At 41.9% G+C, this 23,370-nt stretch overlaps 2 protein-coding genes across 4 annotated transcripts; one reads left to right on the plus strand and one right to left on the minus strand.

The window, feature by feature from the left end:
- Nucleotides 1-662: 662 nt before the first annotated feature.
- Nucleotides 663-7,029, plus strand: LOC121715354 (retinal dehydrogenase 1-like). 2 transcript variants are annotated; one of them, XM_042100982.1, is made up of 14 exons: nucleotides 663-922; nucleotides 1,410-1,576; nucleotides 1,792-1,896; nucleotides 2,184-2,324; nucleotides 2,521-2,650; nucleotides 2,832-2,893; nucleotides 3,072-3,200; nucleotides 3,507-3,620; nucleotides 3,918-4,020; nucleotides 4,665-4,849; nucleotides 5,153-5,317; nucleotides 5,579-5,736; nucleotides 5,973-6,047; nucleotides 6,272-7,029. In XM_042100982.1, exons 1-14 carry the CDS (start codon nucleotides 865-867, stop codon nucleotides 6,342-6,344), a joined length of 1,665 nt encoding a protein of 554 aa, XP_041956916.1. In that variant the 5' UTR covers nucleotides 663-864; the 3' UTR covers nucleotides 6,345-7,029. The 2 variants fall into 2 exon arrangements, with proteins under 2 accessions (XP_041956916.1, XP_041956917.1); XM_042100983.1 differs by having other exon boundaries at nucleotides 664-922; nucleotides 1,351-1,576.
- Nucleotides 7,030-7,204: 175 nt separating this feature from the next.
- On the minus strand, nucleotides 7,205-21,870 carry tmc2b (transmembrane channel-like 2b). Of its 2 annotated transcripts, XM_042099868.1 has the most exons (20): nucleotides 21,001-21,870; nucleotides 20,696-20,737; nucleotides 19,972-20,359; nucleotides 19,258-19,410; nucleotides 17,623-17,713; nucleotides 16,422-16,503; nucleotides 16,219-16,325; nucleotides 15,932-16,030; nucleotides 15,660-15,802; nucleotides 14,838-14,985; nucleotides 11,863-12,057; nucleotides 11,565-11,744; nucleotides 11,180-11,341; nucleotides 10,718-10,846; nucleotides 9,869-9,936; nucleotides 9,375-9,614; nucleotides 8,931-9,056; nucleotides 8,189-8,267; nucleotides 7,936-8,059; nucleotides 7,205-7,609 (listed from the first exon to the last, which is right to left on the minus strand). In XM_042099868.1, the coding sequence occupies exons 1-20, from the start codon at nucleotides 21,038-21,040 to the stop codon at nucleotides 7,389-7,391; spliced, it is 2,817 nt and encodes a 938-aa protein (XP_041955802.1). In that variant the 5' UTR covers nucleotides 21,041-21,870; the 3' UTR covers nucleotides 7,205-7,388. The 2 variants fall into 2 exon arrangements, with proteins under 2 accessions (XP_041955802.1, XP_041955803.1); XM_042099869.1 differs by lacking the exons at nucleotides 7,205-7,609; nucleotides 7,936-8,059 and having other exon boundaries at nucleotides 8,188-8,267; nucleotides 8,909-9,056; nucleotides 21,001-21,124.
- Nucleotides 21,871-23,370: the final 1,500 nt, after the last annotated feature.

Raw genomic sequence — 23,370 nt, forward strand, 5'->3', positions numbered from 1 at the left:
GTTAACTGTTTTGCAAAAGGGTGTGAGAAATGTGTGAACCCAATGAAAATGTGTGAACACATTCGCAAGAGATGACTTCTGCTGTGCAAAGAAAGTAGTCATGAAGACCAAGTGGGTTCTAGTTTACTTAAGCAGGTAAAAGCAATCGAGAAAAACTGTAATGATTGCTGTTTATATCACCACTTCTTATCAACAGACTCCCAGCAGCCTATGGGCCACAACAGCAGTCAGAGTGGAAATGAACAAGTACTCTCTCTTTCCCTACATCAAACCGCTCTTGAAAAGAAGAGTTCGGTGCAATTCATTATTTTAACGAGGGTTAATCACTAAGGTTATGTTGTCCACGGGTAATTCACCAAGGCTTCTGGGGATTGGCTAAATCCAAAATAGGAAAGAGGCAGACATAACTATGCGATTGCATTGTTCAAGGGAGACAGCTTAACAATGGGGGGCCTTTAATCAACGAACACATCCTCCCAATTATTAAAGTTTTACTGCCTTTAAACCAGCATGAAAAATTATGATGTGGTGTAAAACCATCCCTTCCCTAAACGCTCCTTGAGGGTGGGTTGGATCGGTGTGGAAATGACCGTCACGTCAAAAATGACACTGTGGATTTCACGGTTAGGGGAGTGAACCGGGAGAGGATCCTTTGAAAAGGAATCCAGTGAATTCGTTCCAGTTGAACGCTTATTAAAGTCTCTGCCTGAAGCGTGGCCCCCAACGAGGTGTGCAACAACTCCACCCTCCAAGCTTATTCGTGGTGTGGCAGCCTACTAAATGGAGCTCTTCACAAAGTTTCCGTGTGTCTATAAGAGTGGAGGACGGAAGAGATTTTCGGATCTGGACTAGACTGCAAGAGAAATGCCCACAGTAGGCGATGAAAACTACGCACGTTCCAACGTACCGGCACTTCCGAAAGGTAGGCTAAATGATTTAGGATTGAATGCACTCTACGCAGTAACAATCAGCTGCTGAATAGAGTTTGATAGCAAATTATTTCTTTCTATTTTTCTCTCTTTTTATGCGTGTCTTCTGTTTTTAACTTTTACCAGACATTTTCCTTCGGCTAACAAATATGCAATTATACAGAGTTTGTGTATTGCACTAAACTATTTTGAAGATATTACATTCAGCTACCTCCATAGGCACATGCTCTTGTTTTAATAACCTATGTGGTATGATTATCCTTTAGGTTTTGGATAAAGTGTCATGTTTTTTCCCCCTACTTAATAAGTAGGCCTACCTATGTTTTTTTCTACTTAATAAGTACCTATGATTTCAATCGTAAAGTCAGGGGCATGTACATTTCAATATCATGCTTTTCTTATTTTTTTTTTATTGGTACAGAATTGTCCACAATTAGAGCAGGTTCTTCAAGTTCAGAGTCATATGCTGTGCTTTCCAAGGCATGAAGCAGAGTATCATCATGAATTCTGAGTGTGGTGGTGTTCAAAGCCAGCAGAACCACCTAAGCAACCACAAGCATCAGAAGAATGGTCCCAGCAACCAGGAGCTGCCACCGGACCCTGCAATACCCATGCCGGTGTGTGACCTCCAGATCGAATACACAAAGGTATGCTAGAAAATATGGCATTTTCAGTGTTTTGCCTTCAATTGTGAACTGATGAATTATTACAAATGTTGGTAATCATCTTCTGAATTAATACAGGAGTTGCATACCACTTTTGTAATTGTTTCAGTCATAGTAGTTCACCGATAGCTTGTCTGCAGAGCGGTTATGCTGTATATGACTGTTGTTCTTTTAAGACTTATTCATCCTTTTCTCAGATATTTATTAACAATGAGTGGCATGAGTCCTGTCAGAAAAGGAAGATGGCTGTGTACAATCCAGCAACCTCTGATATCATCTGTGAAGTGGAGGAGGGGGACACAGTAAGTAGGCTAGAAAACGTATTGTTAGGCTGGTCAAAAATGTTTAAATGAGCATTAAATGCTGGTACTCTGTAAGAATGATCATGTTCAGACATGATCAGAACATTGCGGGATATTTTGGGAGGCATAAGCATCTTACTGCAAATAGTTTTTGTCCAGTGTCCTGAAAGTTTTTTCTAATGTTGTATCTGTACTGGCATGACAGATGTCATTAGCCTGATATGATTTTGAATATTAGCTACACAATTAAAGGTGGCCTTTCTGTCCTACTTCTTCGTTCCTCTCAGGAGGACATTGACAAAGCTGTTAAACATGCCAGGGAGGCATTTCAGCTGGGGTCGCCATGGAGACGGATGGACGCATCAGAAAGAGGCTGCTTGCTCAACAAGTTGGCAGACCTTGTGGAGAGAGACCAGCGGATACTAGCGGTGAAAACAGACTATTTCCAGGGACATTTTCATATTCAAATGCATAAAGAGGATACTTTTCCTCATACATGATGCAAATGAAAAATATCAAAGTGAAATCCTCCATCATGAACGAATGATACAAAGTGCTTAAATGTTTGCATTTCATTTTAATTTGTTCTGTAATGCAACGTTTTGCCAATGTTTTTGTTTTCAGACCATGGAATCAATTAACTCTGGGAAGCTCTTCCTGATGGCCTACTTTGTTGACCTTGTGGCAACCATAAAGACTCTAAGATACTATGCTGGCTGGGCAGACAAGGTTCAAGGAAAGACTATTCCTGTTGGTGAGTGTCTTGGCCATGACATGCAGAGCTTTTTATTAAGATCATAACAGACTTCTCACTTCTGCACTTTAAAAGTGTGTTCTTGAACGTTTTTATGCATGCATGTGTCAGATTGTGTATGTGTTCACTAGTTCAGTTTAGTGCTGACGTTCTCCAACTGTGATGTTGTTTCTCTGTTAAGATGGAGACTATTTCACCTTTACTCGACATGAGCCTATTGGAGTGTGCGGTCAAATTATTCCTGTGAGTAGAATTAGACTACCAGTAGTGCCAGAACACTAATACTCTTGTATGCATGTGACATACAATATCAGTATATATTCTATTAATAATTAATGCTGTCAAACTTCTTCTTTTTGATGTTGATGTGGAAATATACTTATGATCTAAAACATGTATGACGGCTGCATGCTACACACAGTGGAATTTCCCACTGATGATGTTCGTGTGGAAGATCGCCCCTGCCTTGTGTTGTGGAAACACCGTGGTCATTAAACCGGCCGAGCAGACGCCTCTGACGGCTCTCCACATGGCCCAGCTCATAAAAGAGGTTGTGTGTTTGCTTCTTCATTTCAAGATGATCGGATAAACTCCTCCACAGACAGATAGGCAGCCTTTCAGAAAACTGAACCATTAGGTTTCATAAAACAAAATAGGATGTGTTGCATGCAAAATATGATGTGTTGCATGCATGACTATGTATAGAACCGATATTTTTCAGAAATTGTTTTTACAAAGAAATTTGCAGTGAAACAGATGAGTGAAATTGTAAACAAATGAAGTGGAAGATTTTTGTTGTTTAATTTTGGATGGTGCAAGTCATGCTTATCTGGCCACTGTGTCTCTGGTTCACCAGGCTGGCTTTCCTCCTGGGGTTGTTAATGTGGTACCAGGATATGGGCCAACTGCAGGGCATGCCATTGCCCATCACATGGACATCAACAAAGTGGCTTTCACTGGGTCTACACAGGTAAATCAATGGCATCATCTTCAAATTAATGCATATGAGAGAATAAGAACACAAAAATAAAAGCATACTAATAAGAAACAGATATATAAATGTAAAGATATTAAATATGAAGTAAGAAAGTACTCTATTTACATAATTGGCAAATTGCCACAATTAGCAGAAGTATAGCATACATTGAAATGTAATTTGTAATATTTAGTATATTAATAAAATCACATTGCTCAGTATTTATGAAAATCCTGCTGTTTTTATAGGCTCCACAGAGCTTCACATGTCTGTTATTGTTCTCATGGACAGGTTGGGAAGCTCATCCAGAGGGCTGCTGGTGACACTAATCTCAAACGTGTCACACTTGAACTAGGAGGCAAAAACCCCAACGTTGTCTTTGCAGATTCTGATTGTGAGTAACAATAGTGGAGGCCTTAAAACGTATTGACACAATTCAGCCACAGTGTGTAGTGCAGCTATATCAGGACAGGGACTCCAGGAAATATCCCTAGAAGATGTAATTTTTCAGACAATTGCCGGCATTGCCAGCCCTTTATCTATAGAGGGTGGCAGCGCAGCAGACATTATGCACACACGATCAGTAGGCATTATTCCAGGACCACGGTCAGCTACCAAACCATATTATCAGCACTCTAAATGAAGCATTTCTGGTGTTTTGGGCTGGTTATTTGGGCTGGGTGATCTTTAAAAAACTCTGATCTTGAGAAATGGCAATATACAGTATTATGCAATATAATAAAATCATATTAAATAATGTATATCATACAAAGTAAACACATCATACCATAATGTATATTTACAGTTGTGTTAACAAATGGTGCTCACAAAAAGTGCTAAAAATACATTTTTGCTTATGTAAAACGGTATGCAATACGATAAGGCAAAGTAGTGAACCCTTTATTAGGGTCGCCATTCTTAATTCAATGAAATATCATAATATTGTTGTTGTTTATATTGGTGGGACCCCATACGAGGGCCTGTTCAGACTGTTGTGAGAGATGAAGGTGTTGTCCGTGTGCTGTGTTCTGGCCACAGTGGAGCTGGCTGTGCAGCAGGCCCATCACGGCCTCTTCTTCAACCAGGGCCAGTGCTGCCTGGCCGGCTCCCGGGTGTTCGTGGAGGAGCCTGTCTATGAGGAGTTTGTGCGCTGCAGTGTGGAGATGGCCCAGAGGAAAGTGCTGGGCAACCCCCTGGACCCCAGCGTGGACCACGGACCACAGGTAGGAAAACTGTATTTGTCCTAAAAGAGAAAACTGGTCACTAAGTAGTAATAATGTAATGTATGCCTAAAAACAGTCTTACAAGGACGATAAATACAACCCTCTCACTTCATATATAATATAAATTAATATATGATAAAATAAATGTATAAGAACATTTTTTTAAACAGAATTTGCCAATTTCCACTAAGTAGAAGTTAAGATTTTTCACTTTTGACAGTAAATGCAGTTTTTTTGTATGAGCGCACCTCAAAGCATCTTTGTACAGTTCTGATTAGAAAGCTTTGCCACCCCCCTCGCCAGATTGACAAGAAGCAGTTTGATAAGATCCTGGAGCTGATTGAGAGTGGGAAGAGGGAAGGGGCCAAGCTGGAGTGTGGTGGGGCCCCCTGGGGCCAGAAAGGCTTCTTTATCCAGCCAACGGTCTTCTCCGACGTGAGGGACAACATGCGCATCGCCAGGGAGGAGGTAGGTTACAAAACTGCCATGACAAAAGACTGCTTGACACTGATGTCTGTTAAATTATTATTATATCATTCTTGTAATAATATAACTGCATACTGATTATATCATTGTACTTGTTATGTGTTCAGTTAACTGGGAAAGCCACAAAACTGAAGACATCATACTGAAAAAAAAAAGATTCTACCAGGTGGTAGCTATATTCCAAAATAACTCTCTCTTTCTCTCTCTCTCTTTCTCTCTCTTTCTTTCTTTCTCTCTCTACAGATTTTTGGCCCTGTTCAGCTGATCATGAAGTTTCGCAGTGTAGAGGAAGTCATCCAGAGGGCCAATGACACTCAGTATGGCCTGGCTGCAGGGGTTTTCACCAGCGACATCAGTAAAGCGCTCGCCATCACATCAGCTCTGCAAGCAGGAACCGTGTGGTAAGAACAGGCACTTTGAGTCTCCTACACTCCTAGAATGACTGATTCTTTTTTATTATTGTGTTACATGTTCCAAATGTAAAGCACTTTGAGCTGCATTCTGTGTATGAAAGGTGCTATACAAATAAAGCTTATTATTAGTATTATATTATTATTATTATTATTAGACTGCAATGATGGCTCATCTGCACAAATTATCATTAACTCATGTGTCTTATTATTTTGATTTCATTTAGGGTTAACTGCTACAATGCAATGAGCACCCAGTGTCCATTTGGTGGGTTTAAGATGTCAGGAAATGGGAGAGAATTGTAAGCTGTTTTTTTATTCTTATGAATGATTTTAGACATTTTATAAAATGTATAAATATTATAAAACTTCAATTGTGTCTAATCTTTTACCAAATCAAGTTAATATTGTGTGTGTATTGGGTGTGTTTGTGTGTTTTGTGTCTGTGCGAGATAGCAATTGTACAATGTTTTTCTATGAAGGTATATGGCAGTAGTGTAATATTAGTGCAACATTTGTTTCACAGGGGAGAGTACAGCTTACAGGAATACACAGAAGTAAAGGCTGTTACCATCAAGATCTCTCAGAAAAACTCTTGAAGGCTGTGGTCATTTGCAATATTTCTCTGGACATTGTACAGTATGCCTTCAATGACAAGCATTCATCCTCCATATCCAGATAGGGAAGCATCATGCCTAGCTGGACTGGTCATCATAGTCTTTTGCATACTTACTGTTACAGTACTTCACCATATTCATTGCATGGTTTCAATCCAAGGACTTTAATTATGGGACTACTTTCATTAGTCGCATAATATTACAGGAGAAGAATAACCTCCAATAACTCTATGAAGAGGCTATTCATTTCAAATAATAACAGGGAGGAGATGGCAAATTGTGTAAGAATGTCATGAGATACAAATCTGCAGGCATGGCAGTCATAGCTCTTCCTCCTCAGTCTGGCATACTGAATACAGATTAGAGCACAGTGTAGGAGTGGGAGTGTTGTGTTGTACATTTGTTTCAGACCAGATGTGGAGGGAGATTTGCTGTAAATATGTTTGTGTTCTGTGGTGATTGTTTATGTATTCGGTTGTCAGTGGAGGATCTAAAGAGTGAATTTGATCAGATTCAGATGTTGTCTTGTAGAGAATACATCATTGCTATTACCAACTCACAGTTTAGGAGAGCAGCAAGAAGCGCACGGTCTTAATGTGTAATCTCTGCTCTTCAGCCTGATTCCTGTTTCATTGCACATGATTGTCCAATAAACTATAGCGTATGATGCTTTTGCCATGTGTGACATGTTGATATAAGTGTGCCAGTATGTATAATTATTGATCTTATAATTAACTTCCAAATGTAGCCATCAGAGTATAATGTTTTTGTAACCATTTTGTTACACTTTCCTATTATGATTTTCCTATAAGTGATTTCACACATGCTCTTACAGACTTAGCAACTTAATTTATCTACAAAAATACAAATGAACATATACAGCAATATGTACACTTAAAAGATGACACGTATGAAACTTGGTTCAAGGTACCAATATGAAATACATCCCATCAGGAGCTTGAGACAGTTTGTGTGTTTGCAGTGCATATATATCACATCTGTAAGCGTTAGTTAAAGTTACTAAAACTAGTGTCTGGGAGGGCCTCCTCTTCCCCGCCCTCTTCCTGGTCCGGGGTTAGGACCTCTAGGATTGCCTGGTAGTGGACCCCTGGGTGCTGGAGGGTGGGTGATTGGCCCACGGGGGTTTGCGGCAGCCAATGAGACGTCTTTTTGCAAGTTCACTCCTGCTGCACCTGGTTTCCCTGACAACTTTGGTGACTTGCCTTTAGCTTGTTCTTTAATGGGTTCTGCAGAGAGTCATAAATGTACTTATCATTCAACAATTTGTTTTATTTCAAAATTGTGATAGTGTGTTACTTCAGTGTCATACCCCGTATTAAAAACTGTGTGAAAGTACTGTATGTAGGTATGAGTAAGAATGTATGTAAATGTGTGTTTCTGTATACACATAGGCATCCATTACTCTTGGTAGGTAGACCATGGAGTTGCACGTTGGATGATACATAAGTCTGATGTGGGCATTTGTGTATGTACAGTATGTATTAGTGTGGACTGTGTGTGTGTGTGTGTGTGTGTGTGTACTGTATATGTCAGTTTGCATATATGAGCGCACCTGCTGGCTTCTCTGGTTCAGGTGGCGGAATAAGTGACTTGTTGGGCATGAGGTCCTCCAGGTCCTTCATCACCTGGTTGGTACTGGCCTTATTATTCCTGCGATTCTTCTCCTCATCTCTGGCCTACACACAGTCATAGTCCCATAGGTATCAAATCATACTGTCTACTAATATATTCATAACAAAAATAGATTTCTACCCATACAGAATTGTTTACATGTCCTCATGCTGTATGTTTCATTATTTACTAACCATTTGCATCTTTTTCTTTAGGTCCAAGTTAGCTTGCTGGTAAGCTTTTGACACAGCATTCAGGTAATAGATCGCCAAACTGACAAGTAAGGGAAAAACAATTCAATCACAGAGATACTTATTTCCACTTGGTTTCACCCTTCTCATAACTAAATTGGGGTCCTGGTTATTCCACTGGGTTCCTCTTGCAAAATACATTTGCAAACTCTAGTGACACACCATGCTGGGTGTTTTTTTCTTGTTGAAAGCCTTAAGTATTAATCTTACACTGGCACCTGTGCACTGGGTGCTTTTTCAGGCCTCTCTTTTAGCCTGGAATCAGGGTCAGGCACTGTAGGGATGGAAGTCTTTCCGTTCTGACTGCCAGTTCTTTCTTACTCTCAAACTGTTTCCTAAATACAAAATACCATTTTCTAAATACTAAATACAAATACAAACACTAAAGAGCGTACTAAAGACAAAAGTAAATCATTTTGATTTTTAATAAACAAGGCTGTCAAAGTTAAAAGCAATCATCGATTAGTGAAACAATGTTCTTGCTGAACGCCCGGTCTCTATTCGATTGTATGATGTGGATGGAATGGTTGCAAAGGTTGCAACAGACGCTTGCTTGCTTGTATCACTTTTTTTGAGCAAATCTATTCCTAAGGAGATTCTTACATATACAAAAATCTGTTAATTTTTTTCTGAATTTAATTTCCTAAAATTAATGGCTCCTACATGGTCATAATTGTCCACTCACACCATCAGCAGCACAGCAGGCATGATGAGCCCAGGGTTGGATGCGTAGCTGAAGATGGTTCCCATAAATTCAGGCAGGTCCCGGTCAATCGTGTCAATGACCACATCATACATCTTCTCATTTCCACTGTCAAATCAACACAATGCAATGCATAATGCATTAGCGTATACATTTCCTCTTCGAGCACAGAATAGAGCACACAATAAAGTTAATGAGGGGTAAACACATGCGCAATAACCATGATAACCATGACAACAACACCAATTCCATGATGAACTCAAACATCCTAATAATGTCAACACGCCCTTCATAAACCCATTTACATGCACGCGGACACAACGTTTTTATTCATAAGTGGGGCATTAAATAATAGGCAGAATTATTCACCCTGAAATATCCTATCATGCTTTTAGCTAGAGTCCTGGTAGCTGCGTTCTCCCTCACCTGAAGGGTCCACAGTCGAAGGAGGGCGAGAGGGTCATGATGGTGTAGATGACGGGCATGAGGCTAAGGAAGAGCACCAGCAGGAGGAGGCCCATGTAGAAGTTGTTGGAGCCGGAGGCTTTGAACACGCGGGCATGGGGCACGTTGCAGCTCATCACCGCCCAGCACTGGTAGTACATGGAGCTGAGGAGGCGAAGGACGTTGATGCCAACCAGGCCTGGGGCATAGAATGCTCCCATCCTACAAAAGACACATATGCACACACATGTGCCCACACACACACACACACACACACACACACACACACACACACACACACACACATACATATGTACACATATACACACACACACAAATGAAATGTTGGTTGGAATATGAAGAAATCAACTTGAAAGTCTGAGTATAAGGGTGATGTAAGTGCATTCAGAGCAGCTATTTCAAGCATTGGCTAAAGGCTGTACTAGATGGATAATATGACTTCCTCACTTCCTCACCAGATCATCCCCTGGTTGAAAATGAGCCCAAGCACATTGCCACTGATGTCAAATTCTGCATACGATGGCTGAAAATACATAGAGACAAATAATACATAAACACACACACACACACACACCCAGAGAGACACATGCAAACACGCATACAGAGACAAACACGTATTGTGACTTTTCATTTGTTATTTACCTTCATTACAAGCCTCCCACTGTCTCTCTTTGCCCTCTAATGTAATTAAGCGCTTCCGATGGTGTCGCCTGTCTCTTTGTCCCTGGGCTCGAAAAGTATCACCTGTCCCTGCCAGATGTCACACTACTATCCCACGCGGCGCGTGTGAATGTGGACACAGATATAGAGTGACAAGTCGAGTGCAGCTGAATTGCTTCTAGGATTTACTGTTCACAAAGCACACATCCTGAGAAGGACGGCCGTTCAGATTAGAGTTATCCGAGCTGTAACATGAGATGCAGCTGAAAGTGTACAGACCCCAGACTGCTTTTGACAGGATACTGTGTCTCAATGTAAGTGAGGTGACTGCCTATTAATAATGAGAATAGCTGTAGTTGTCTCTAGAGCTGTTAAGAGCCGTTCACACCAGGAACAATAACTATAAAGATAATTATAACTATAACGACATTAGTGTCCACACTGACCAATAATAAGGAAAGTCTCCTTTTGTTGATGAATGTCATGTAAAATCTGATGCATTCTGATTGGCTGTCAGCTTTTTAACATTCTGAAAAACGATATCGTTCTTCATGTTGTTATCGTTGTAGTTTATGTGTGGATGTTGTCATTCATATTCATATCATTTTTGGTGTGAATGGCCCTTTAGTCAAAGTAGGACTCACAAATCCAGCCTCCAGGTCCCAGCACCAGCAGTAGTTGAGGAAACGTACAAGCACTGCCCTCATGAAGTCCCCAATGAGGATGGTCAGGTATGACACCTGAATATCAGAGACTGTGAGCTTCACAAACTCCTGCACGCACAAAAATCAGGAACTTCATCAGGAACATTAGACACAGTATGTGTCTTTCGATACATAAAACATATTTCATCTACACCCAGTGTCCCATAATCCCATCCCATAATATCACCACATGTCTTATTACCGTAATTTCCGCGGCTTATACATTGATTTTGCTAAATTTCTTCAGCTATGAGGTTAATACACGGGAGCTTTTTAATATGGGTCTAATATGGTTTTGTTTTTTTAACTTGCATAAAACATTGTCCTGCGGTTTATACACAATGTGGCTAATCCTGACACAGGAAATTACTGTCGTTTTATGAAGCAGCTTTTCAAACTTACAATGCCAACACCAGTTTCCCAGCATGGGCCTCTGATGACGTCGGCAGGATCAATGTCTGGAGGAGGGATGTTAGTCGTAGTGTTGTGATGCATGGAGTAATTGACATAGTATTCTTCGATGGCCCAGATCGTAGCATTCTTGATGTCTTTCTCACTCTCCAGCTAAGCAAAGATATCAAATGTCATAAAATAGTCGAGATGTCAAAACAATCAGTTAATGACATTCAAATTCAGATTTTAAAATGTATTTACACTATGGCTTTATCAGTGCTCAGGTACCCTGTAGATATAGCAAGTTATTCATTATGGAGAAAATAATAAAACTACTAGTAACAGTAATAGTTGGAAAAGTTGGAAAGTTGATGGCAAATAATAATTGCACTACCTTAGCTTGTACTTCATCAAACAAAGCAAACAGGAAGGTGTAGAGGTTGCCCAGGAAGAGGGCAAAAATTCTGCCCAGCTGCCATTTCAAAGCAATCCGAGGGTGATAGTCTTCCAGCTCACCAATAGTCTCAAACAACGGTGGACAAGCCAAACCCAGGAGAGACATCACAAATTCCACCTGAGATAGTGCGTGAGAGAGAGAGAGAGTTTTGAAAAAAAGGCCGGCAAACACAAACTCAATATGACTCTAACTCTGTCTGAGATGATAGTTCTGGAGGCCTAACCAGAGAGATCACCTCATTTTTCTCAAACCATGACAGCTCCCCTTCCTCCTTATCAGCAAACTCCTGTGACCTCTTGACCACAAAGTAGATGAGGTAGCCACTTCCTGCGAGGGAGCAGAGGATGAGCACGTTGGCTAAGAGTCGGAGAAACCTGCGCAGGTGAATGTTCTCATCCTTCTGCTGTTCCTGCAAGTCCACTATAGACTCCTACAGGGGTACAAAACATTAACATCACGTCATATATGGTCCAGTGATACTATGGAAATGCTCTCATCACTGTTTGAATAAATGAGTAGGTAATGATAAAAAAAAATCACAAAAACAAACGTTCAACACCCTACTACTACATCCACAACATGTAAAAATGAAACATTCAGGTGGTTTTGACCGAAGTTATTTTCGTCCACTGTTTATGAAATCATTATACTTAGGCCTATATGGAAACAAGGAGGAGGGCAAGGAGTGTGCCCTGCTTGCACACTAGGCTACACCCTACTCTAGCAACATGGCTGAAACCAGGGTACTGTTTTCTTTATATAAGCCCTTATAATGTACGCATACTTACTGAGGATTAAGATTCACAGGCTGATTTGAATTTACAATTAGCATACTAGATACTTTCAGTCCAAGCAAACTACATGCATTTTTCATCAGCACTTGGAAATCGAAGCTCATGAACAGGTGACCTCAATGTTGCTAGTACGATACACCACTTCCTGAACTACAGGAGCCCCCACTGCTCTAGCCGAATGGCTGGTGTGCCTCTTAAAGGTAAAGTCCTTGATTCCAATCTCACACTCTTTTTTTCTTGAGGATATGGCTCTCTAACTGCCTTAATGTGTGCATTTTATTAAATTTTTAAAGTGAACATTTTGATTGCAATATCAATGGAACTCACCTGGTTAAAGTAAGGATAAATTAAGAAAAACATGTTGTTTCATTACATTACATTACATTACATTACATTTGGCTGACACATTTTTAGTCAAAGCGACTAACAACATGGTAAACAGTTTAAGTTTTAAAGCAATTCTCAACAATTTTAGGACAATTTAAAAACGGTAGAGTACAGCAAGAATAAGTGCATCCGTGAGTGCTGTTTTTAACAGTTACGTGTCAGTTCAAGGCGGCTGGTGAGTGCTAGGATCAGCAAGACTTGTTGTAAGTGGTGCTATGAGAGGAGATGTTCTCTAAACAGCTGGGTATTCAGGAGTTTTTTGAAAATGGAGAGGGATGTCCCTGCCCTTGTAGGAACTGGCAGTGTGTTCCACCAACGAGGAACAACAGATGAGAAAAGTTTGGATTGGCCTGAGCGTACCGGTGGTTCGTCTGAGGAGCGCAGCGGTCTGGAGGTAGCGTATGTCTGTATGAGGGCATTCAAGTAGGTGGGAGCAGAACCGGGCCGCCATAGGTAGCTAGTGTAGCTGGATGAGCCGGGGTAACATGTGCCCTTTTGGGTTGGTTGTAGACCAGGCGTGCCGCCGCGTTCTTGATCATCTGAAGGGGTTTCACTGCGCAGGCTGGGAGACCTGTCAGGAGGGCGTTGCAGTAGTCGAGTCGTGAGATGACTATTGCCTGAACCAGAAGTTGGGTAGCATCTTGAGTCAAGTAAGTCCTGATTTTCCGTATGTTGTAGAGTGCGAAACGGCATGACCGGGCGACTGAGGCAACATGATCTGAGAAGTTTAGTTGGTTGTCGAGAACAACTCCTAGATTTCTTGCAGTCCTGGTAGGTGAAACAGACAGGGAGTCAAACTTGATGTTGATGTCGTGGTGTATGGTAGGTTTAGCTGGGAGGACCAGCAGTTCAGTCTTTGAGAGGTTCAGCTGGAGGTGGTGTGCCTTCATCCATGTAGCTATGTCTGAGAGGCAATCCGAGATCCGTGCTGAAACCAAGGGGTCATCAGGTGGAAAGGACAGATAGAGCTGTGTGTCGTCTGCATAGCAGTGGTATGAGAAGCCATGCGAACGGATAATCTGTCCCAAGGAGGTGGTGTAGATAGCAAAGAGAAGGGGGCCCAGCACTGAGCCCTGGGGGACCCCTGTGGTGAGATGGTGAGGTGCAGATAGCTGACCAAGCTATGATACGTTAAACGAGCGTCCTGTGAGGTAAGATTCAAACCAGGAGAGAGCAGAACCGGAGATTCCCATGTTAGCGAGTATAGAGAGAAGGATGCGGTGATTAACCGTGTCAAAGGCAGCCGATAAGTCAAGCAGAATGAGTACTGATGACCGAGCGGTCGCCTTGGCTTCTTTTAAGGCTTCTGTTACAGACAGCAGAGCCGTTTCGGTAGAGTGGCCGCTTTTGAACCCAGACTGATTTGGATCCAGAAGGTTGTTCTGTGAAAGGAAGTCAGAGACCTGTTTGGAGACTGCTCGTTCAATGCCTTTGGATAGGAAAGGCAGGAGTGAGACAGGGCGGTAGTTCTTGACTTGAGCAGGGTTGAGAGAAGCTTTCTTAAGTAACGGTGTTACCCGGGCCATTTTGAACGCTGTTGGAAATGTGCCGGAGGTTAGCGAGGCATTGATCACATGTGTGATAGCTGGTGCGATAGTCGGGCTGATGGACTGAAGTAGGCTCGTAGGTCTAGGGTCCAGCGAGCATGTGGTAGGACGGCTACATGTCAGGAGTCTAGATACTTCACTCTCGGAGAGAGGCGCGAATGCTGAAAAAGATGTTCCAGCAGCCCCTAGAGGTTGTAGGAGTGCGGTATCTGAGTCAGATGCGTTGTGTGGGCATGTAGAGAATGGACTGCTGATTGCCGCCACTTTGTTGGGGTCATGTAATAGTCTATTTAGTTCAAACAGCAGAATTAGCCAGAAATTGTATGACAGCATTGTTAAGATGGGGGGGGGGGGGGGGGGGGTGCTGACCTTAAAGCTGGTGGTGATGGGGAGGGGGGGTGCTGACCTTAAAGCTGGTGGTGATGGGGAGGTGGGGTGCTGACCTTAAAGCTGGTGGTGATGGGGGGGGGGGGGGTGCTGACCTTAAAGCTGGTGGTGATGGAGGCGTACTTGTTGTCGGCCGTCTCCGGGTTTCCGATCAGGTAATCCCAGCTGGTGAAGAGCTTCCAGCTGAAGGTGAAAGCGCCATCCTCTGCTCCGTCTCCCCCCTCGTTGGCATTCTTCGCCATGCTGGCATGGGGGCACATTCAGTGGTCAGTCAGCAGGACTGATGGAACAAACACACACTCATGCACGTACACACAAACACACATACAATACCCACACTCACTCAATCATAGGCACACACTCTCTCTCTTGAACAAACACACACGCATACACACACACACACACACACACACACACACACACACACAAACTCACACACCCTGGGTTCACACTGAATATGTCCGAGTTGTGCCATGATAAATGTGACTAATCAAAATCAACACTCAAATAAAACACGGAAAATGTGGGTTAGAAAAGTGTTTCTTAACTGGTCCGGCCTTGGGACCCTTAATTTCCCATGGTCATTAAGTTGCAACCCATATAGTGCTCAAGCCAAATGATGTGGTGAACTACGAGGTAGCGTAGGATGCTCAAAGTACTTGTTCGGAACATGTTGATGTTAGGCACATTTATTTGCAAAGTTTTCAACTCCTGTGTCCGATATTAGATCTAATAGCATTTTTTTTTTTAACCACAAGCTCCGCAACCCACCCAGAACGGTTCCATGACCCACTTTTGGGTCCTGACCCACCAGTTAAGAAACACTGGGTTGGAGCACAGCTCTCCCTTGTTATGCATTTTTTTATTTTCTATTTACTATTTCTATTTGTTGTGTTTATCAAAGGGATGGGACTCACGTTCTGATGACAACCATCAGGCTATACCCAAATATCCCAACGCCAACGAGGAGATAGGACAGGGGCAGCCTGAACTGTAGGAGTCCTATGGTCCGCTTGTCATTGTAGAACCCGTAGAACAGGACAGAGTATTTACAATAACCCTATGAACAAAAGGACAACATTATGGAGATTCGGATGGAGAAAGATTCAGCAGAAAGATTAGCTGATGACCCTGTATTGTGCACTCAACCCCACAGCCCGAGCAGAGGATCCAGGAATAAAGCGCTCACACCAAATTCAAAGAGGACGGAGAAGTCCATAGCCCGGGCTTCATCTGCTCGCGGGACTGTCTTTCGAGGTATAGATCCATAAGGCAGGCCCATTAAGACCTGAAAACACACACGCACGCACGCACGCACGCACACACACACACACACACACACACACACACACACAGAGAGATCAGTGTAAGTAGGCCATACCATACCACATTATCCTAGTTCATGTCCACTGAATTTAAGGTAAATAAAAAGAATTGTGATAAATATACTGTATTCATGACGGAAAACATATTGACCTCTGGAATAACGACTAGTCCAAACACAAAGCCAAAAAGTATAAGATTCAGGCCGTACATCCATCGGAGAAAGATGAAGTAAGAAGCCACTGAGGACCCAAAGTGACCTTAACAACAGAGAGAAAGATCAACATTACAATTTATAATAACATTCATACATTGCATTTGACAAAGAATTAGTGACAGGTGTTACAAAAACACACTTTCAACTTCTTTGATCTTCCTCTCCCAGGGAATGCAGGCGGTCTTGAAGTTGTCAAAGTCTCTGTTGAACTTGATCCATTTCTGAAGAAAAAAAAAACATGCATACATAGTTACATAACATGCACACATAAAAGTTTGCAGAAAAAGTTGGCTTGTTATCAAATGTTGAATGTTGTAGTGAAAAGTAATGTAGGTTTACTATAGACCCTTTCAACAATAAAAACAAAAACAATGCTTGAACATTCTATTTGGGCCCCAATCTACTTCCTCTGCATTAAGATAACATATGGAATGTTAAAACGGAAGTCTTGTGGGGCCAACTATGATGCTGATAATGGAACTCTCTTGAAAGGGTCCATACCAGAGAGGGTTAAAGCAGAGCGAGAGGCGCAAACGTTCGACAATTTCCGCGTTCGATTATTGCAAGGGGGAGGGGGGAAAATCCCCCTTTATGCAGACCAGAGTAAACCCTCGCTGCACTAATGTCAATGGAGACTTGTGGAAATTTACCAATAAATTGGTCATTATGTCTTTCTGGATTTGTTGAGGGTTTTTTGGAAATTTTTGTCATAATCTGTAAGTGTTTGGGATCATTTCAAGCCTAAAAGTGCAATTTTTTAGCGTTCGGATTTGTGATAAAATAACTTAATATCAGACCATGCTGCTGCCAGTTACTGTCCGGTTGTTAGCATGCTAGCTATCCTCTTAGCTAAGGTACAATTTTAAACGGAGAAGTGTAATTTCTTTGAAATGACAACTAGCTGAATAACATTACTTACATTAGTTAAAGTGAATAGTTTATACTCAAGTGAATTTGCAACAGTATATTAAGTTTAAGCAAAGTCCTTCAACTACTAGTCACTTGTTAGCGCATAGCTGTATTGCCATAGCTACTCCCATCCACTTGTATAGCATTTTAAGCTAGCGTTAGCTAGCTAGCTAGCTCGGTTCACATGACTAATTAAATTATTCATATAATGTCCTAAAGAATGATTCATTGGTATCATACATGATTATAGACAATAATACTGTGAACACAATTAGGTTTATCTGTTCTTATTGCTTATTAAGAGAGAAAGTTCATTTAGTGACGTAAGGTGACACTCCCACTTATGCAGACCAGAACTGTCCCGTTTTGCTCCCATAGTAACGAATTACGTTGCTCTATCTTGCTAGTAATCAAGGATCTTTGGTCCATACCTTTGCCATCATGACTTTGAATGCATACAGTCTCCTTCCTTTTCCTTTTCCCAGGGCCCCTTCAAACTTCTCCACAAAGCTCTGGGCCTCCCTAGTATCCACACAAAGACAGGAAAAAATTACTATCCAATGCATGATGCATTCATATGTTAGTGTGTGTGTGTGTAGGGGGGGGCATATTCATATGTTAGTGTGTGTGTGTGGGGGGGGGGGGGGCATATTCATCCTGTCAGCAAAGGTGACAGTGACAGATTCATGGCACAGACCCTATACTGTTAGTTCTATAAGACAAAAAACAAAAAAAACTTTTGCACACTTTTTACTGACAGAGAAGAGACCAAAGAAGACCAAAGGTCACCAACGTAGTAAAGAAAGAACTCCCGCACATTGTCCACTTCGTAAGCAATTTATTGTAGCAACGTTTCGGTCAAACAACCAGCCTAATGATGGTCGTTTGACCAAGATGTTGCTACAATAAATTGCTTACAAAGTGGACATTGTGCGGGATCTCTTTCTTTACTAGTTCTATAAGACAGAAATGATAGATAGATAGATAGATAGATACTTTATTGATCCCTAGGGGAAATTCTAAGAAATTAGAAATGTGACCACGATTGTATTCACACACCACAATGATCACACACCGCTGAAACGTGATCATGCATATAAATTAGCCAATGCATGTTAAGTATCTGTGAATGAAGTCTTTGAACCACCAGCATTGCCTGTCTATTCATTATTGATGTCTGTATTTTAAGAAACGTATTATCTAAGAGCATAACTATACATTCATGAAGTGTGCACAGCTAGCTATGGAGCCTCGTCCCCATTTGACAAACTCACAAAACAGAACTAATCCTCATCAACAGATCCTCATTAAAAAATTGGACCATGCTGACGCAACTGAAGTAGGACACGTCATATGGAACAACTCGCAAAAACCACATTGGGGTCATGGGAGACCAAAAGCAAGACAGCTTCCCATGGCCTACAACAATACATCACCTGTAACATATACCTGCTCTCTGACCTGGGGCACGGTTACAACCACACATGCTCTTAAGGGACCTTGTCTGAGTACACGGGAATGTTATCTGGAGCCTATTGCTCCTGTCTAGCCTGGTGTATTGCCTCTAATTGGTCCCGTCTTCTTATGTCATGCTGCACACACACAACAAGGTTGCTTGGAGTACAAAGAGAACCTATGGATTTTTTAACAGCATCATTGCTGGAAATGCACAGATCGTGGGTAACTGAAGCAAAGCAATGTCACATATGTACTGCTTTGCAGTGAAAAAAGCTAATAAAATGTCCTTGAATATCAGCACCACCAACCATGATGCAAAACAAGGGACAAGTCAACCGTTTTAGCATTTCAAAACAGTTTATAGAAGTAGGCAAATACTTGGCAAAGCAATCACATCAGGAGCTGAGTTACATACGATGCAAAAGATTCTGGAGCTTTAATCGAGCAAAACAGAGGACACTGTGGCAGTCACTACATGAACCAGTCAAAAGATGTGGACGTCAAACCATGAAGATCTTCACAAATCAGAAGAAAAACACAAATAAAAACACTTGAGTTGAGAGAGGACAAGCAGGCGATGTAATGTGTGTACACAAGCAGATTTTTACTTCAGGCACTTGAGTTTCCTCTTCATGCGCCATGGCTTGTTCCGCAGAGTGGCGATAGTCTTCTTTTTTTCCTCCACCTCCTCTTTCAGAGCGGCTATCTCTCCCTCCGACATCGACTCATCTTCCTCATTGTCATCGTCGTCGTTCGATGAACTGTCAGGAGAGAATCAAGCCATCAGAGAGCACCATCTGGCTGGTAGAGGGCTTTGCAAGTGGACCAGCCAGAGGAGGGTAGATGAGGTAGAAGTTGCTTGTTTTGATGTATGCATTGGGCTCTTCCAGTTCAAAAGATGGAAGGCAGTGTGGTATGAATGGGAAAGAGCAGCAATCAGGACAGATAGCTGAAGAGCAGCGTTTCTCTCAAGCAGTCAGGACATGCACTCATCCACAGAAATCATTGACTCAGCGAATAAACCAGATCACACATTGCCACTACTCAGTGATCACATATGATAGGGAACTGCGTGGCAAAATTAAATGTACAATTGTAAAAACCTTTTTGCTGGAGGTAGAGAAAATCACATGTGCACATTTATCGAAACTGGTGGCATCTAAAGATAGCTAGGACAATACTACTTAAGTGTAAACAGATCTTACGTCGCTGCCTCAGCTGGATGCTTAGGCTTATACAAAACAGAAAAGAAATTGGACCCAGAAGATTGTGGGGCAGGAAGCAGACAGCATGGCCAAACATCAACTCAAAGAATACTGCACCTGCTGTCCTTGCCCTTCTTCTTGTCTTTGTCATTGCCACCTTTTCCTGCACCCTTGCCCCCCTCTCTCTTCTCCTTGTTCTGCTCCTGTTTCTCCTGTTTGCTGGCTCCTCTCCCTCCCTTCCTCTTGTTCCCTCGTTCCTCCTCGCTCTCCTCCTCGCTCTCCTCTGCCTTCATCTTCTTTCTGCCGACGTTCCTTTTGCCGCCCCGGTTCCGACCTTTCTTCTCGTCCTCACTCTCCTCCTCCTCGCTCTCCTGCTTGGCTTTCTTTTTGGGCTTCCTCTTCCTGGGAGCGTCCTCCTCCTCACTCTCCTCCTCGCTGTCCTCCTGCCTCCTGCGAGGAGGTGGTTTGGGCTTTCTGTTGGCTCTGGATCTCCTGGTCCTGCTCTCTGAGGGAGGAAATATCACAACATTTCAAATACATTAAACAGTGCTGCAGTCTACAGCGTCCAGACAAAGGAGCTGTGTCCAGTTTTCCAGAATCTGTATCTCCAACCACTTACGGTAATACGACATTTGGACAGTTGTATCATCAGATCAATAGTCAATCCAGAATTATTGTATACATAATAACCATAATGCTATGCTATGCTTTTTGCTAAACACAGTCTGGCCATATTTGCAACACATGACAGGCAGCAGTTCGCATCACACTCAAAAGCAGAATTTGGAAAGCATTTTTTTTTTTTTACAGCTCAAGCTCTAAAGACCATGAAGGAACTTACCATCCTCATCACTGTCCAGCACAGCATCTATTTCCATCCCCACTGTGACAAACACAAACAAACAAACAAATACAAATTTGTTTTTAATTGAGAGAACCCAAGTACTTAATCTCAGACTGGAGAACTGAACAATTGATTCAGTTGTCGTTGGATACTTATTCCTTTTCCATCCTCAAGAGTTTTGGGCTACTGTTACAGTCCCGGTGACATCATTACACTCGTCTTACGAGATTGTTGTCTTAAGAGCAAATTAAACAGTCCATGGATAAAATATTTAAAAAGAAATAGTCAAGGTGATGACCCACCATCGTCTATTACTGCGATGTCGTTTTTCCTGCGAGGCATTCTGAGTCTACCAGCTCTGGAGTGGATGTTTCGTCCTCCTGTGTTGCCATCCGAGTGGGTGGCAGGTGCTCAGGCTACGCATCATTCCCAGGTGCATCTGTGTGTAGACTAAGGAGTCTCCTTGACAACGAGTGAGACTCATATGAAGGCTTGAGGTTGACGGGGGAAAACTTTCATTATAGGCTATAGGCAAACACACGTTTTTGAAGATATTTTGAAGGTATTTTCTGTGGCCTAGCGCACTTATGATTTGATTTGCGTATAGAACCTTGCTATAGAATGCTACATGGCCATGAATTTGGCTATGAAAACAATGCGCAAACTATTTTACCACAGAACAAACTCAGAGAATATTACAAGTACGTAAGGCATACAGATTAACCTTAAAAAAGAGTTTTGTTCGGCAGATCGCTCACTATGCATTTGTCTAAGTCTGCTACATGTTCCCCTTAATTAAGTCGACACATGTCGCCCTTCTTGCAGTTATGCTGGCATGGCTTTGTTGACCTGTTCAATAATTGAAAGGAAACTGGAGAATGGACCACCAGACTATGTTAAGCAACCGGTTGTTCCTCCTGAAAGTATGTCCTCATGGATTTCAAGTCGGTTTTCTAAATAACAGGCCTCCTTGATTTCCTTTCTCTGTCACAATCAGACTCGGTTTTCACTCTACAAGCGTAGAAGCGGTCGGCGCGGCGCGTAAAAGCGCACCTGGAATGTCGACCCACGTTTTTCCAAGGATGCGACGTCTGTTAGTTGGACGCACAGAGAATGGAAATGTTCAAAGCCAAAATCCACTGGTTTGCTTAATTATCTAGTCTTTGTAGTTTAAGGACATTTACATGTAGATTAAGTTTCTGTTACTTGCAATTAAGAAATTAATAAAATAAAGTGAACTGAAAATGCGTCTTCAGCATAGTGACGTTTGATGTAACTGTGGTTAACAGCTTTAAATAAATAATGTGTGTAGTATAGTCACCCTAACATGTGTCTGTAATTGAGATCTACAGGGCCCACTATAGGATATTGTGAAAACGCCATGGTCTTGTTTTTGTTTGTTTGTTTTACAGTGTATTACTGATGTCTACAGACTATTAATTCGATCTAGAGAGGGGGGGGGGGGGGCGGGGGGGGGGTTACCGTTTTTGCAGTTAGGTCTTACAAATCAAGAAAAAGCGCAGTGTTGTGATATACAGTACAACTCAATTGTTTATCAAATTAAGGACTTCCTATCAAAGGGTCTCAAATTACTTGAATAAATTCTTAATGATAAGCTGGTCATTAATTTTGTATTAGCATTGAAATGTTAATGAAACTGATGTGCCAACTCTGTAATGAATAAATGTTAGGGTGGCATGAAATTGAATTCTCGGACTCAGATAATGACTGATCATTCTGTATGTGAAAGGACTGTTCCATCTCTTCATCAGGGCTAAAGTAAAACAGACCATCCAGAATTGCCCTGTATAGGGGTCGCCAGGAAATGGTCCTATGCATTTACCACAAACAGGGTAGGATTCGAATCCTTCCATCAGTGAAGTGAAAACAAGGAGCTGCTGCCAAATCTGTTTGCTTGGGAAGAGAATCCAATCTGGAGACACTTGACACCCACTTGGGCCGGAGTAAATTTGAGAATACTTTGCATTGAGATGACAGTAGTCACCTTACACTCACTCACCTCATGTGCATGGATTTGGTAATAAGGTGGAGTGTGAAACTGAGAGGTGGTCGCACGTTGAGCCAGGAAATCAAGCTCATACCGACTCTGATTTCATTTGTTGTTATAAGAGTCTCAGCTTTGTCTTAAACATGGAATGTACATTTCAGGGGAAATGGTCTATTTAATCTATGTTATTAAACTAAATGATTGTGTGGTATTCTTCTATATGAAAAATACACAACTATAAGAGTGATTGCCTCATTTCTTTGTCATTATCAACACAGCCTTGACTATGTTTACCTTGCAGCAAAATAAATGCAGTGCAAGACAATTCAGACAAATGTGTCTATTTATACCCTTTTAGCCTTATGCTAACCTGAAGAGTAATTTCCCCCAGTGATGCAGTAATAGCCGTAGACTGAGCTAGAGTTACTTATTTGCGATCTACTGATGTCGTTTGTTTGGGTTTGTCGCTGGGTCTTGTGGTGCACCAGACCATGATGATAAAGAGATAAGAAAGAGTTTAAAGGACTTCACATAGCTCTATGAAAGTCACATTGGGCCATTTGGTCAAAGTGCATGTAACAGGACCATCTATTTTCCCTGCCAAAGATAGTAAGCCAGACATTTCCATTCCTCTGGGCCAACTTGTGTGTCTATCAGCTTTTGG

The sequence above is a fragment of the Alosa sapidissima genome, chromosome 8 (genome assembly GCF_018492685.1).
Source record: "Alosa sapidissima isolate fAloSap1 chromosome 8, fAloSap1.pri, whole genome shotgun sequence".
NCBI lineage: Eukaryota > Metazoa > Chordata > Actinopteri > Clupeiformes > Clupeidae > Alosa > Alosa sapidissima.